This window comes from Diceros bicornis, chromosome 17 (genome assembly GCF_020826845.1).
Source record: "Diceros bicornis minor isolate mBicDic1 chromosome 17, mDicBic1.mat.cur, whole genome shotgun sequence".
Lineage (NCBI taxonomy): Eukaryota > Metazoa > Chordata > Mammalia > Perissodactyla > Rhinocerotidae > Diceros > Diceros bicornis.
Window position 1 is genome coordinate 32,007,866 of NC_080756.1, and position 14,389 is coordinate 32,022,254.

A 14,389-nucleotide genomic window follows, 5' to 3' on the forward strand; every position below is an offset into this window, starting at 1 on the left:
GCTTAGGGTCTCACAGGCTTCAATCAAGGTGTCAGCTAGGGCTGCAGTCTCATCTGGGTTCAAATGGGGAAGGATCCACTTCCAAGCTCACTCATGTTATTGGCAGAATTCAGTTTCTCAAGGTGGTACAACTGAGGGCCTTAGTTTATTTTGGGGGGTTGGGTTTTTTTTGTTCGTGTTTCTTTGTATTTTTTGCCACCTGTCAGCCAGAGGCTGCCCTCAGCTCTTAGAGGCTGCCCACATTCCTTGCTATGTGGGGTCTGCTACCATGGCCATTTCCTTCCGCAAAGCCAGCAAGGGGGAGGGGGAGCGAGATTGACTCCAGCAAGATGGATACTACAATCTTATATAACAGAATCATGTACATATAATCACACACGTCTTATTATCTTTGCTGTATTCTTTCAGTTAGAAGCACGTCACAGGTCCTGCCCACACTTGAAGGGACAGGATCACATAAGGGAGTGAACACCAGGAAGTGGGGATTGTGGGGCAGTCTTAAGCGTGTGTCCACCATAATACATTCTTTCAGTGCAGATATATTACTGTTTGATTATGCCCTTGGGCCTCATGGGGGTGTCTCACAATATCTGGTATATGCACCATAAGAGCTTCCTAAAATCCTGAAATTTTTAAATTCTGAGACATATCAGTCCTCATGGGTTTTAGATAAAGTACTATATTACTATCCTCATTTTACATGTGAAGAAATTGAGTTACCAAGGAGTTAAGTGACTCAGTCTAGGGAAAACTCACTTCCCTGTTTCTCCTCTACTCTCAGTACTCCACTACTCCAGTACTCCACTTCTGAGTTTTCCACACATCAAGCCATTCTGTGACACCAGCTGGGTATCCTACAATTTAACTATTTCTGACACTGTCTACCTGGCGATAGCATCAGATCCCAAAGGTTAAGGGCTCAGTCCCACAAGTCCTGCCCCCCACCCCCATCACTTCAGACGCCAATCACAAGTCCAGGTTGTTACCTGTGCTTCTGACCCACCAGCTATATATTGGAGGTTTCCATGAACCCCTCCTTGGGTTCAATTAATTTGCTAGAGTGGCTCACAGAACTCAGGAAAACATTTTACTTACTAGATCACCAGTTTATTGTAAAAGAATATAAGTCAGGAATAGAGAGATGGAAGAAATGCACAGGGCAAGTTTTGGGGAAGGAGCACAGAGCTCCCATGCTTTCTCTGGGTGCACCACCCTCCCCAAAACTACACATGCTCACCCACCCTGGAGCTCCCCAAACTCCATCTTTTTAAGTTTTTATGGAGGCTTCATTACATAGGGATGATTGACTAAATCATTGGCCATTGGTGATTGATTCAACTTCCAGCCCCTCTATCCTCCCTAGAAGGCTGTGTAGGGGGTGGGACTGAAAGTTCCAACCCTCTAATCACATGGTTGGTTCCCCTGGCAACCAGCCCCCATCCTTAGGGGCTTTCCAAAAGTCACCTTATTAACATAAACTCAGGTGTGGTTGAAAGGGCCTTGTTATGAATAATAACTCCTTTAACCTTTAAGGCTCTGGAGCTGTTTCAGGAACTGAGGACAAAAGACCAAATACTGTAACAAAAGATGCTCCATTGCTCTTAGGAAGTTCCAAAGGTTTTAGGAGCTCTGTGCCAGAAACAAGATGAAGACCAAATATACACTTCTTATTATAAATCACAATATCATACTCATCTTACACAAAATTAAGGGTTCAGACTCTGAGATCAGAGCCCAAGCTCTTAGCCACATGCAGGCTCCATGGTTCTGTGGGGGATCAGAATTTGCCACACCAAAATGTATCTCCTTGGCTTGACTATTTAAAAAAAAACAGAAGGCTCTGAAAGAAACTTTGACCTTCCCCCTAACTGCCTCAAAGAATTTAAGATAGAAGGCCTGTTCCAGGAAAGAGTTAATACCAGAAGGTAACTATAGTGTAATATAAACTAAGTGCGATAGACAGGGAGGAACCTAACAAGGACTTTTTAATCAAAGTCCTCTCCGTCTCTCATTGTCTTTGCAAGGCACGGTCAACATTTGTTTATCAAACATTTGCTTTTTCATCTCCATGCAAATTGCCTTCCTCCCCTTTGAAGTCCCAAACCACTACCCCCAACATCCTCCTTTGTCTTTAGCTGAAGATGGTATTTAAGATGGTGGCTTTGGCCATTTTTGGTGAGTTACTCAGATTTCCTGGGTTTCTTCCAGGTGTACATGTTATTAAACTTTGTTTTATTATTCTCTTGTTATTCCAGCTAATGTCGATTTAATTCTTAGACCAGCCAGAAGGACGTAAAGGGTAGAGGAATAGTTCTTCCTTCCCTACAGTTCTGAGATTTAGGAGTGTATGATGTGGAGATTCCATGTACCATCACTGCCATGATGGCAACCAAGGATTGAAGGATTCAGAGCCCTGGCACAGAGGTCCTGCAGATGCACATGCTGCTTACCACCACTACAGCTCTTCTTTCCCTGGAGGGCTGTCTTGACATAAGTACAGCCATGTTTGGCCATTCCATTGACCTATAGCCACCAGCACACAAAGAAATATAAAGCTGCTTTCCGTGTGGTGGGAACTGGCCTTTTTCCCAGGAACTGCCCTTTCTCCCACGGAGAGAGTTGCAAGTTGTAACATTTCAAGGCTCTTTGGGCGTCCTAGCATGGGATGGACAGGCCATCTGTGCTGGGCTGGGACCATAACCAGAGAGAACAATGCACATACATAACTACTGGGCTGGGACGATAGCCAGGGGTCTCAGTGCACGTACGCCACTGATAACCATTTTTGCCTGGGAACACTAAATGCTTGCTCTGCAAAACTCTGTAACTGCTTACTCTGGAAATTACTGATGTTATAGAAACTGAGGCCTGGTGAGAGTTCCACCTGTGGAAGGGACACCTTGCTCAGGACGTGTGATCCCCGCCCAGCCGTGTGGATTGACAGGACTCTCCCAGCAGTGGGGCGTGGATGTTGTGAGTAATTGATTTATTGTGAGCAATTGATTTATTGTGAAGTAATTGATCTGACGTGTTCTCTTTTGGGTCAACCTGGTGTTTCTCTTTCTGGTTGATTTGTGTCATTTCTCTTCAGTAGATGTGGATGCTTTCCCTTTCTAGTCAAGCTGATGTTTTTCCCTCTTAATATTTGACCTATTCGGATCTGTTTGCAGACTATCACCTTTACTATCCTCTATATAATAAAATATACCTTCAGTCCATTTGTTTGGAGTGGAAAGTTTCTTTTACGTCTCCGATCGAATCCCCCGAACCTCTCATAACAAGGGCATCTTCCATCTGCTTGTGAGGGGGCTGAGGATGCAAGGTGGGGCCTAAGGAGAGGTATAGCTTTGGGGGAAAGTCATCACCAGGCTCAGCTGTGGTCAAGACATTCTGTGATTCACTCCCCACAGCCTCCTCCATTCTTCACACTGCAGCCCAAATGGTATCAATCCCCTTCTTTAAACCTTCAATATTTTTCATTTCATTTTGAATAACATTCACATTCAGTCCTTTGGTCATCAAGGTTCCATGTGAGCTGGCCTCTGGTCTTATCTCCTACTATTCCTCTGTCTACGTAAATAATCCATAATCAATCTATAAATCAAAATTGGGGGTGAGTTTATTATAGGAGCCAGGTCTGAGGACTATAGCCCAGGGGATTCCTTCCCCAAGGAAGGAAGCACTCTGAAGAATCAGGGTGTGCATACCATCTTGGAACAAGGAACATCCGCCACATATGACAGGAACATCTCTTTTACTACCGTCACGAGATGCTTTGCTAGCACAGCAGGTCAATGGTCACAAGGTGAGCACAGCAAGGCAGTGGTCAGCAGGTCAGTGGTCATGAGATGAGTTAAAGCAGGTCAGTAATTAAGCCTTAGTTTCTGGGAAGAAATGCTTATCCTTAAAGAAATGCTGACATGGGGGAGGCAACAGCTCTATCTTTAAGGGCGTCATTCTTGGCTTTGGGACATTGTCAGTGTTTAAAGCAGATGTACAATGCATGCTCAACAGGCCACATCAGGCCTTTCTGGAAAAACAAGGTCTGGCCAAATTAGTTTTAAACCAAATGGCTTCCTCATATCCTCCAATATATCCTATTCCTTTTCATTTATTCATCACCTCCCTCCATTCAATCACACTGGCCTCCTTCAGTCCTTCAAAATTCACCAAGCAGATTTTTCGCTTCAGAGTCTTTCTCTTCCCTCTGTCCCCAGATTTCTTCATGCTTAGCTCCTTTTTATCCTTCAGGTCTATTAAATTAATTAAACAAAGAGGCCATTAGACTGAAGTGGCTCTAATGCCATAGCAGCCTACATAAGCAAACCAAAATTTAAGCCTGTAAATGCCTCAAGGTTACGATATCAAATGCTAAGGATAAGCAATCACAATCAGCCAATGAGGCTTTAAAAATGATTCCCTTTCTTTGCTTCTGCACTTTCTCTATATAAGTCTTTGCCCTGAATCCTGTTGGCAGAGCACTCCTAACTACTTCCGGTTTCGTGCTGCCCGATTCCAAACAATTACAAATGAATCAAACTCGGGCCAGCCCCAGTGGTCTAATGGTTTAGTTCAGCCATTTGGCAGCCCAGCTTTAGTTTCCGGGTGTGGACCTACACCATTCATCTGTCAGTGGCCGTGCTGTGGCGGCAGCTCACATACAAAAAGAGGAAGACTGGCAGCAGATGTTAGCTCAGGGCAGAGCTTCCTTAGGAAAAAAAAAAAAAAGAATAAGCTCTTGAAAATTTTAATATGGCTCAGTTTATCTTTTAAGAGGTCTCAGCAAAAATGTCATAGCCTCAGAGATGCCTTCCCTGACCACTCTGGCAAAAGTAATCACTCTTGTTACCTGTCTCCTCCCCCTTCTCCCTCTCTCCCCCTCCTATCTTCTTTATAGTCCCTATCTCCACATACTGTTTGTGTGCTTGTTTTCCGTCTCTCAATCTAAAATGTAAACTCCAAGAGGAGGTGTTTGTTTACTGATGTATCCTGCCTGGCACATAGTAGATATTACATATTTGTTTGAATGAACGTAATTAATGAATTTTTAACATCTGACTAATCTGCCAGAACAACCAGGTATTTGATTCCATTGCAAATGACCAATAACTGTGAGTTGGGAGTCATATAACTTTGTAAAAATAAAAATAACAAAGGAAGCTCACTAGAACAAGATAAGGTTTAAGTCGTCATTGCACAGGTTCTCAGCACGCTGATGAAAGACCACAATTGCCATCCCTCTCGCTGTATGAAACTATAATAATTATTACTTTGGCTCGGACTAAGCTATTATTCTTATTAACTGTCAAAATGTTTGTGATATTTAATTACTTTATCTAAAAAATCGGTGGTCTATGAATTGGATATTTTCCACTGTATCCTTCTCTACTCTGGGCTCTAACAGGCTGACTTTTGTAGACTGTGAAAACCGGGATCCCCTTGACCTTAACTTCTGGTTGGGTTGAGGTCCTGAGAGGCACCAGCAGGAGATCAAAAGGGGGATGGAGAATGGAGTTAGAGTATTTATTCTTCCAGCTCCCTCCTGGCTGGGTCGCCATAGGCTGGCTATGTCCCTTTACTGACCCAAAGGCCATAGCTCCTTGTAGGTGGCCACACCTATGGCCATTTTCTCCAGGTTTTGGTAACTGCTCCCTCCCCTTGCCCTTTCAGGACTAGGAGAGGTAAAGGCTTCCTGCTATTGCTAGCCCTAGGGTATTGAACCACCCTTACCCCTGTTTTCCCTTAACTCTGCCCACACCTTTGTAAACAGCCTCTTTATTAATATCTCTGCTTATCCTGTTTGAACTTGCCCGGCTGTTTCCTGCTTGGATCCTGAGTCATACATTGTACGCCTCAAACTCCTCAGAATTTGAAAGACACGGATCTATAGCCTAGAAACAAATTAAATCAAGAGTCCAGCCAACGGAAAATTTTAACAATGCACAAGAATTCATGAGCATCGGCACTATTGTTTCCAATTTGGAATAAGACATAATACGAGATGTAAAAAGAAATTAAATAAAAAGAACACGTTATTTTCACATTGCCACGAATTAAGGATACTCTTACTTGGAAATAACCTACACATGGTAGGATAATAAAATAGTGGCTCATTCGGCTTATCTTAGTTCTGTTTGTCTTCAGCCCCCTTCAGACTTATAACCTAAAGATTGTTAAGACAAGGTGGTGGCAAACCTAGGTTCTAGTTCCATCTTTGCCATTTGTCTGCTCAGAAATCTTGAGAAATCAGTCCACTTTTCCAAAACATAGTTTCCCAAACTGTAAAATTAGGATGTTGGAATAAATTAATGCTAAGATATCCTTTAGCTCTAAATCTCTGATAATCCTATTTTATAATTATGAAGAACTGTCAAGAGTTTTCATTTTAAAGTTGTAGGGGCAGCAATATAGTATTGCTTAAGAACCCAGCTCTCCAGCCTAATTGCTTGGTTTCAAATCCCAGCCCTACCACTGACTAGCCACGTGGACTTGGGCATGTTTCTTAATCTCTTTGGGCCTCAGTTTCCTCATCTGGAAAATGGGTATGATAATAGTAAAAATACCTACCAATCAGGATTGCTTTGAGGATTAAATGAGTTGGAACTTGTAAAATACATACTGTGCGCAAGGCATTATTCTAACTACGCAATAAATGTTCACAATTATCACTGATGCTGTTAAAAGCAAATACTCCACAGACAATTTACTGATCTAGCAGGCTTTTATTTCGCAATTCACAAATAGGGCAGCATTCAATCTGGCAGATAGAAAGGAGCTTCAAAGAGCTGTACAAGGCAAGAGCTGTTTATAGACCAAAGCTAGAAGAAACAAGAGAAGTTATATGGGGTATTTGCTGATTGGTTAAAGCAGTATTACTTCCCTTATCTGGAGCAAAGGGAAGTCTTGGAGTAGGAGCCTGAGCAGGGTCAGGTAACTTTGCTAAGCAGGCAAGTGCTGGTTGGTTGGTGTAGGCCTTCCTTTTCTGGGAGAGCTGAGCATAGAAACTTAATTAAGTTCCAGTTTGCAGATGTGGGGCTTAGCATAAGCAGCTCCATCTGGAGCCTAGTCTGGACACTTTAACAATAGTCAACTGAAATGATTTGGGGTTAGAAATACCTGATGATGTGTATGTTACATTGAATTGAAAATTAATATTAGAAGAGCAATTGCTATTTTTAATCCAAATATAAGCAGTATGGCTTAAGAACCTGACTCAGAGCCTCTTGTTATATTTTGAGATAGGACACGTGAAGATGATTTGAACAACAATTTATTGCCATCTACTTGTGCGCACATACGTTCTTATTATCAACCCAAGATTCACTATATATGTGTGTTTGTGTATGCACACTTACGTATATACAGCATGAGATATAATCATTTTATACACATACATTTATATGTTTTAATACACACATACTAGGAATGAATAGCATGATTTAAGGAAAGTAGTATTGCTTATTATTCTTATATAACCTACCCAGAAGAACAAACTTATAATAAACAAATATCTAACAAACAAATATAACAAACTTATACGGTACCTAGGGTAGGAAATGGAGGAGGTTCTGAGCTGGAGGAAACTACAGTAGAGTGGGCACGGCAAGCAAAGAGATGAGAAAGGGAAAATGACATCTTGCCCTTAGCCTAGCCTTATCCACAAATCACTTACCATGCACCAGAAAAGACTTCCATTCCTAATGACCTTGCATTCCAAGATAAACCATGAATAACAGGAACCTTCTAAAAGCCTTGACTAACAGGAAATCCTAAAAGCTTTGCCTCCCGAGATAAGCCACAAAAACAAGCACATCCTGTTTTCCTTACCAAAAGACAGGAACATTTTGTTCTTATCCAATCTGAATTGTCAACTGCCATATCATCTGAGCTATAAATTCCTCTTCTATTTGATGAGCCACTACTTCTGAAAGCCTCATTCCCTTGAACTGCTAGGAAAATGTTTCCCTGTGTTCGCTTTTGTCTCTGAATTTTATTTTGACAGAGTTCCTGAATAGTCAGTAGTTAGAATTGATTTTCTTGGCAAGTCCTGAGGTTGGACGCACTCAGGGCCAGCTTCACGTGTAGGCCACTTGTGCAGTTGCACAGTGCCCCGCCCTTGGTTTAATGCTCTGCTATCACCATCTTGACATTCTCAATAACTTTTTAAAAAGGGGCTCTGCAAGTTATATTGCTGGTCTTGGAAGCACCATAAACCTCTCTCCTGATCACCCAAACAGAGTAGAAAGAGCATGGTCTTTGCAGTCTGACAGACCTTTTCATTTGAGAAAGTTCTCATCTTCATCTATAAAATAGCGTGATACCTCAGACTTGTTAAATGATCACGTGAGGTCATCTAAGTGTTTACCATGTTTGACACCTAGAAGGTCCATAAATAGCAGTTCTGAATTGTCCCATTTACCTTCTTTGAAGTAGAGCGATACCCTTATACAATCTACTTTTCTTCTCAGCATGAGCCTAAATAGAAATAGCAATTCATTTGAACAAGTATTTATTGTGAGAGAGAGCTGAGCTACTTATGTGTTCATTTCCTCACTTCCCACTCATTGCTCCCATTACAATCAGGCTGCGTGGAGACAATGACCCTCAATGCCCTTCTTGTTGCTAAATCACCTTCAAGTGTTATCTTACTTGACCTCTCTGCAGAATGTGACAATTTTAATCATGTTTATCTTCTGTAGCATGCCGATGTTTTTTCCCTACCTCTTTGGCTGCTCTTTCTCAGTGTCAATTGCCAGCCAATTGCTGTTTCTCAGCTCTCTCTCCTAGGAATCTACATACTTTTTACTCTACATATATGGTTGGGTGAGCTCATCTATTCCTATACCTTCAATTTCCAGCTATGTGCTGGTGACTTCAGCTATGAATATGTAACTTAGTATTTTTTGGCAGCAAGAAAGAGCAAATCCAACTCCACTGATTTTATCAACAAAGGAGATTAACTGAATTATGTAACAGAAAGTAGTGTTGAAATAAATTCCTAGGCCCAAGATGGAGCTGTTCCTGCCCAGGACGCCACGTCAGCCAACCAAAACTTAGTAACTCCTGTTCCTGTAAATGCTCTGCTCCACCAGAAGCTTAGTGTATCCAGCCAGCCAATCCCCAACTGCCAAGAATCTGTAATGATTCTTCAGCCAATCAGCTTAAGCCAAGTACTCTTTCCTTATTAAGGAAATCTCTGACCTCCTAGCCAATCATGCCTGTTTCCTTATTGCTGCTTCAGACACTGAAACTCACTCTCGCCCAAACATCCCTTCAGACACTATGAAACTCACTCTCGCCCAAACATCCCCCAATCCGTGGATTACGTTCACTTGAATGAAGGACATCAAACTCATTGCTAAATTGTTTTATTTTTGTCACCTGACAGTAGAGAGGAGGGGTGATGCTCAGAAATAGTTCAATCAGGACCCTTGCTGTTCTCCTGTGATTCTTGTACTCTCTTCCTCTGCTTTACTTCGTTCAATATGACAAGGCTGAGAAAAGAGTGTTGCTTCACAAAGCATTGTCGTAAATTGAAGGAAACTTCTTTCCCAGAAATCTCCAGCAAAACTTTTCCTGCTTATTGGCCCCAAATGGGTCACATGCCCACATGCCCGTTCTTGAACCCATCCCTCTGGCTGAGGGAATATCGATGATTTCTTGATTGCTTTAGGCTTGCTAATGGCTGAATCATCCACTGCAGTGAGCACTGCTTAGCCTTAATCTAGATCCACCTCTGAACATAGGGTCAGTTCCCCAAATCATACGGCTGCTATAAAATAACGAAGGAATGAAATGAGTATGTCAAGGCAACCACAATGTACATCAGATCTATCTTATTCAGTGGCAAGAGACTCAAAATAAATTTCTTGATACAGTTATGCTAAATATCTGACAGGCTGGTTCGAAGATACTGCAGGCCCTAAAACCTGCAGGAAATCACTGTGAATAGTTCTAAGAATTATGAAATCATGAGGGTTTACACATCTTTAACCTTTAAAATAATTGGCTAGAAATAAGACTTTGTTATCTTACCTTGTTACATAATTCATGCTTTCTTAAAAACACCAGCTGTGACAAATTTTTTTGACTATCTAGAAGAATGCAGGCACCCAAAGCTGTACATCTCATAAGACTGGGGCAGTGCCCTGCATTTTCCTCACCTTGAAGAATCAAGTAATCAAAGAGAGGCCCTAGATGGACAGCTATGAATGACAGATAGGAACAACCATGAAAAATTCTGCCCTTATCTGCTCTGTCAAGTTCTTCCATGGTCTTCCAAGGTCTAACTGGCTCTCAGAGCAGCAGAGCAGTCTTCCAAAAAATTATTGTATTCATAAGTAAATACACGCACTATCACTGCTATTCAATCTCTTCTTTAAAAGCAAATCAGCACAACTTCCAGATCTATAGTTCCAAGCCTATATTTTCCATAGGCACTTCAAAATCCACATGTCCAAACTTTAAGTAATTTCCCCCTCTCTTCAAAAAACCCCTCTACTCCTCTCAGCTCAATAAATGCCACCACCATATGCCACTCAATTCTTCAAACCCAAAGCCTAGAAATTAGCCTTGACTCTTCACTTTCCCCTACCCCGCCAATCTCTAAATCTTATCAATTCTACCTCCATTACCTCTTGAATAGTTCATTCCACTGCTATTACTTTTTAGGCTAGTCATCAAAGGACTCCTATTTGGTCTCTGAGCCTCCACCTGTGACCTCCACAATTCATTTACCACTTAACAGCTAGACTTCTTTCTAAAACTCCTCTTGATACAGGCCTAAACCAAGGTTGACATGAGGGAAGCCATACTGTAACTTAGAATAACCTCTAACCAACCCACCCAGGTGTATATGTTTTAACTTTCACATAGCCTAGGTGATAAATAGCTACCCTTGAGGAAATATGCATGCTCTGTAGATTTTATAATCCTGGCTGACACATGTACCTCCCTGTAGTTAAAGATGATAACTTTGTTCTTTTTGAGTTTCTTAGGAATATGATGACCTCCTTGGAGAAGAACATCTATGCTGGCATCCACCATCAATGACAACTGAAAGACCTGGTGTGGCGTCTCTAGCCGTAGATGCCAGATGGTCAACATTCCTGAGCCCTTCCTTCATAGCCCACCAGCCCTATACAACTGCTTAAAGTTTGTGCTTGTTTAAGATGATCTTTGGGACATGAGTCCACCATCTTCTGATTTTGCTGGCTAATCGAATAGATCCCTTGCGCAACCACCAACTCCTCTTGCAATTGATTGGCTTCAAGGTTGCGGCAAGTAGAACGAGCCATTGCTCAGTTAAAATCTTTCTTATGCACATCCTATCCTTGCTCAAAACCTATTTATGACTCTTCCCAAAGTCCTCCAGACAAAGCCTAAATTGTCTAACTACACAGGCCATCAGGCCCGATTTTAGCTTTCTAGATTAGGAGAGGGCAAACCACCAGCCAACGAAATCCAGCCCACTGCTTGTTTTTGTACAGTTTGCAGTTTAAGGTTTTTAGATTTTTAAATGGTTGGAAAAAAACCAAAAGATGAAAAATATTTCATGACACTGAAAACTACATGAAATTCAAACTTTAGTGTCCATAAATAAAGTTTTACTGAAACACAGCCCCACCCATCTACACTGTCTATGGCTGCTTTTGAGTTATAAGTTGAGTAGCTACTCAGCCAGCCAGTATGGCCCACAACACCTAAAATATTTACTATCGGGCCCTTTATAGAAAAAGTGTGCTAACCTCTGCTCTGCACTCATCTCTCACCACTCTCCACTGTAGCTATCCTCAACTATTTGCAGTCCCTAACAAACCACCCTTTTCTCTCTGATCTGCTCCCATCACCCCACCATGGGTGCTCCCATGGAACTATCTCCATTTTAGAATTTAAGTTATTCTGATTGTCCGTTTACTTGTCTGGTCCAAGTGTTCACCACTGAATCCTTAGCGCCCAGCACAATCTCTGCCCTCCTTCAGTGCTTGATAAATGCGTACTGATTGAATAAGCAGCATCCTGAAGAGATAAACAAGACTGGGTTCCAATTTTCAAGAGCTTACGAAGGGAAGACAGACATACAAACAACAAATTCACCTACAAGGAAGAATAAAAAAGCACTAAAACGCAGCAAGTACTCTGCAAGGAGAGAGAATTCCACCTGGAGAAAGGTGCCCCTTCTTTAGAATCCTTTCTGATTTGAACATAAACCCCTACCCCATGATGAAATTCTTACTGAACTTTTTTGTTGGCATGTAGTGTCCTCATCTGTAAAACAAAACTAAATATTTCCTATTTCACAGGACTAAATGAATATGGCCAATTATTGAAAGCATGTAGCTCAGTGCGTGCTTCATAGAAGGTGCTCGGTAAACGGCAGTCACTCCCGGATCCTCTAAAACGCTCCATTAGACGGTATCTGTAAGGAGTCTGCATCTGAGGGGGGTCTTCGCTGTGCATCGCCAAATTCATGGCCCAGCAGCAAACGCAATCCTGCAGTAACAGCAGCGACCTCTCAGCAATGCGCGGCTCCAGGCGCACCGGGCTCGGCTGCGCGCTAGGATGCAACACCCGGGAAACCGCCCCGAGCCGGAGCCCGCGAGGCGGAAGAACTACAACTCCCGTCGTGCTTCACCCGAGTTAGGGGTACTCTATATTTTATCGCTCCCAGCGCCTTCCGCACAGCCTCCAGAGGCTCCGCCCCGAGGGTGGCCTCTCTTCTTTCCCTCTGTAGTCCCGAGCTTGGCCGCGCCCCCGTCACCGGAAGACTCCGTGTGACGTCACGGGGGCCTACGCGTCGCGCGGGGGGTGGGAGTTGACGGACGGTCTCTGGCTGGTTTCGGGCGGCCCTGGGACCGCGGAAGAGGCTCCCGAGGGCGGCCGCGATGCCTCGCCCGCAGCGAGTCAGTCAGCTCCTGGATCTGTGAGTCCACCCGTCCCCGCCTCCCCTTCGCCCCGCCCCAGCACCTCCTCCGCCCGGCCGGGCCCTGCGCTGCTCTGCCTCCCCGCTCCGTTCCACCCCCAGACTCTGAAGAGGCCCCGCTGAGGTTTCTATTCCTGGGTTTCTGACCTGTCGTCTCCTCGTTGAGAACGGTTGTGCCGAGTGGGCTGGTAGGCGGCCTTGCCCCTCTGTCCTCTGCCCTGGGCGCCCCCAGACGGGTGTCCGAACTCGCAGTCAGCCTTGACCGCTCCATGCCCGCCCGGGTAGCTCCTGGCAGTGGCCTGTTTCTGACATGAGCAGAAAGCCTTCGTAGGACAAAACACACTGGATAGGCTCTCAAAAGCCTTCAGCGAAGTTCCACCCAGTTTCTGTAACTGGGATAAATATTGATTCTTTGAGGCAGCACGGATCTTGATTGTGATTGCTGGATTCAGCTCCCGGCTCTGCGTTCACCAGCTGTGTGACCACGGGACACTAACAATCTCTCTCTGTGCCCGCGCTCTTGATCTATGAAATTAGTGTAATAACAGTGCCTAGCTCATGGAGTTGTAGTGAGGAATAAATTTAACACATGTAAAGTCTTCAGAAGGATGCCTAATATCAAAAGAAATTTCAGAGACTTTTACTTGATATGAATATCTTATTGAGGGAGAAACAAGCTCAGATGCATATAGTTACAGGATGGCTTATAAAGTGAGAATGAGGAAGTTGTTTAACCTTTACAATGGTTATTACAGTGGAAATTTACAGTTGGCAAAGGATTGGTTAAAAGTGATTGTCTTACACTATTTTAGGAAGACGATTTAAGTTGATTATCAGAGGCATTTACGGGAAATAACATGTTTTGCTTATGTTCGTGAAGTAAACTAGATTAAGTCTCGCTTGTGTAGCCTACATGGTTTGGCCTGCTTGGGGGGTTGTCAGGCCTGGTCTCCATTTTATTTTATTTAAAAAATTCTCCTGTTTTGGTCATTCTCTCAGCAAGCTGAGAATGTGAACCACTATAGTATTACTCTCACTACCACTTTTGATGTAGTCATTGGGATAAGTGGTTATGTAATCGCTGTTACCGACAGTTGTGTAGTCATCCTAGACAGGTGGGTGGTAGGATCATTGAGTTCTTCCAAGTTGTCTAATGCTGTGATAACATTGGATGTGTCAGTGGCCCTGAAAGGCATTTAAAACTCGTGAGAGGATACATCGCACTAGGGAGTTTAACATGATGACTATGAGGAGAATAATAGCCAAGGATTGAACAGTTCCCCGGAGCAGAGAGCCCCAAGAGCCAAGATTTAATCAACTAAATAAATTAATGGAAGAAGCATTGCCTATTTGATGAGAGATTGGCATCTGATCTTTAAGATCTTTTAGATTTGGGGTAACAATTCTTAAATTATTAACATACAAACAACATTATGTACCAGTTACAGCACATGCACCTCTTTGTGG

The 14,389-nt window shown here is 43.1% G+C and overlaps 1 protein-coding gene and 1 long non-coding RNA gene across 3 annotated transcripts in view; both read left to right on the top strand.

The window, feature by feature from the left end:
• LOC131416209 (uncharacterized) overlaps positions 1 to 11,466 on the top strand; it is a 35,285-nt gene extending 23,819 nt beyond the window's left edge. Inside the window, exons 2-3 of the long non-coding RNA XR_009222559.1 lie at positions 2,859 to 2,973; positions 10,998 to 11,466. This is a non-coding gene — a long non-coding RNA (uncharacterized LOC131416209). The remainder of the gene's footprint in view (positions 1 to 2,858; positions 2,974 to 10,997) is intronic.
• Positions 11,467 to 12,803: 1,337 nt separating this feature from the next.
• Positions 12,804 to 14,389, top strand: part of AMN1 (antagonist of mitotic exit network 1 homolog) — a 49,691-nt gene continuing 48,105 nt past the window's right edge. Inside the window, exon 1 of one of the 2 annotated variants that reach the window (XM_058558545.1) lies at positions 12,804 to 12,922. In XM_058558545.1, coding sequence (XP_058414528.1) covers positions 12,885 to 12,922 — 38 coding nt within the window. In that variant the 5' untranslated portion in view covers positions 12,804 to 12,884. The remainder of the gene's footprint in view (positions 12,923 to 14,389) is intronic. The other variant, XM_058558544.1, reaches the window with a different exon arrangement.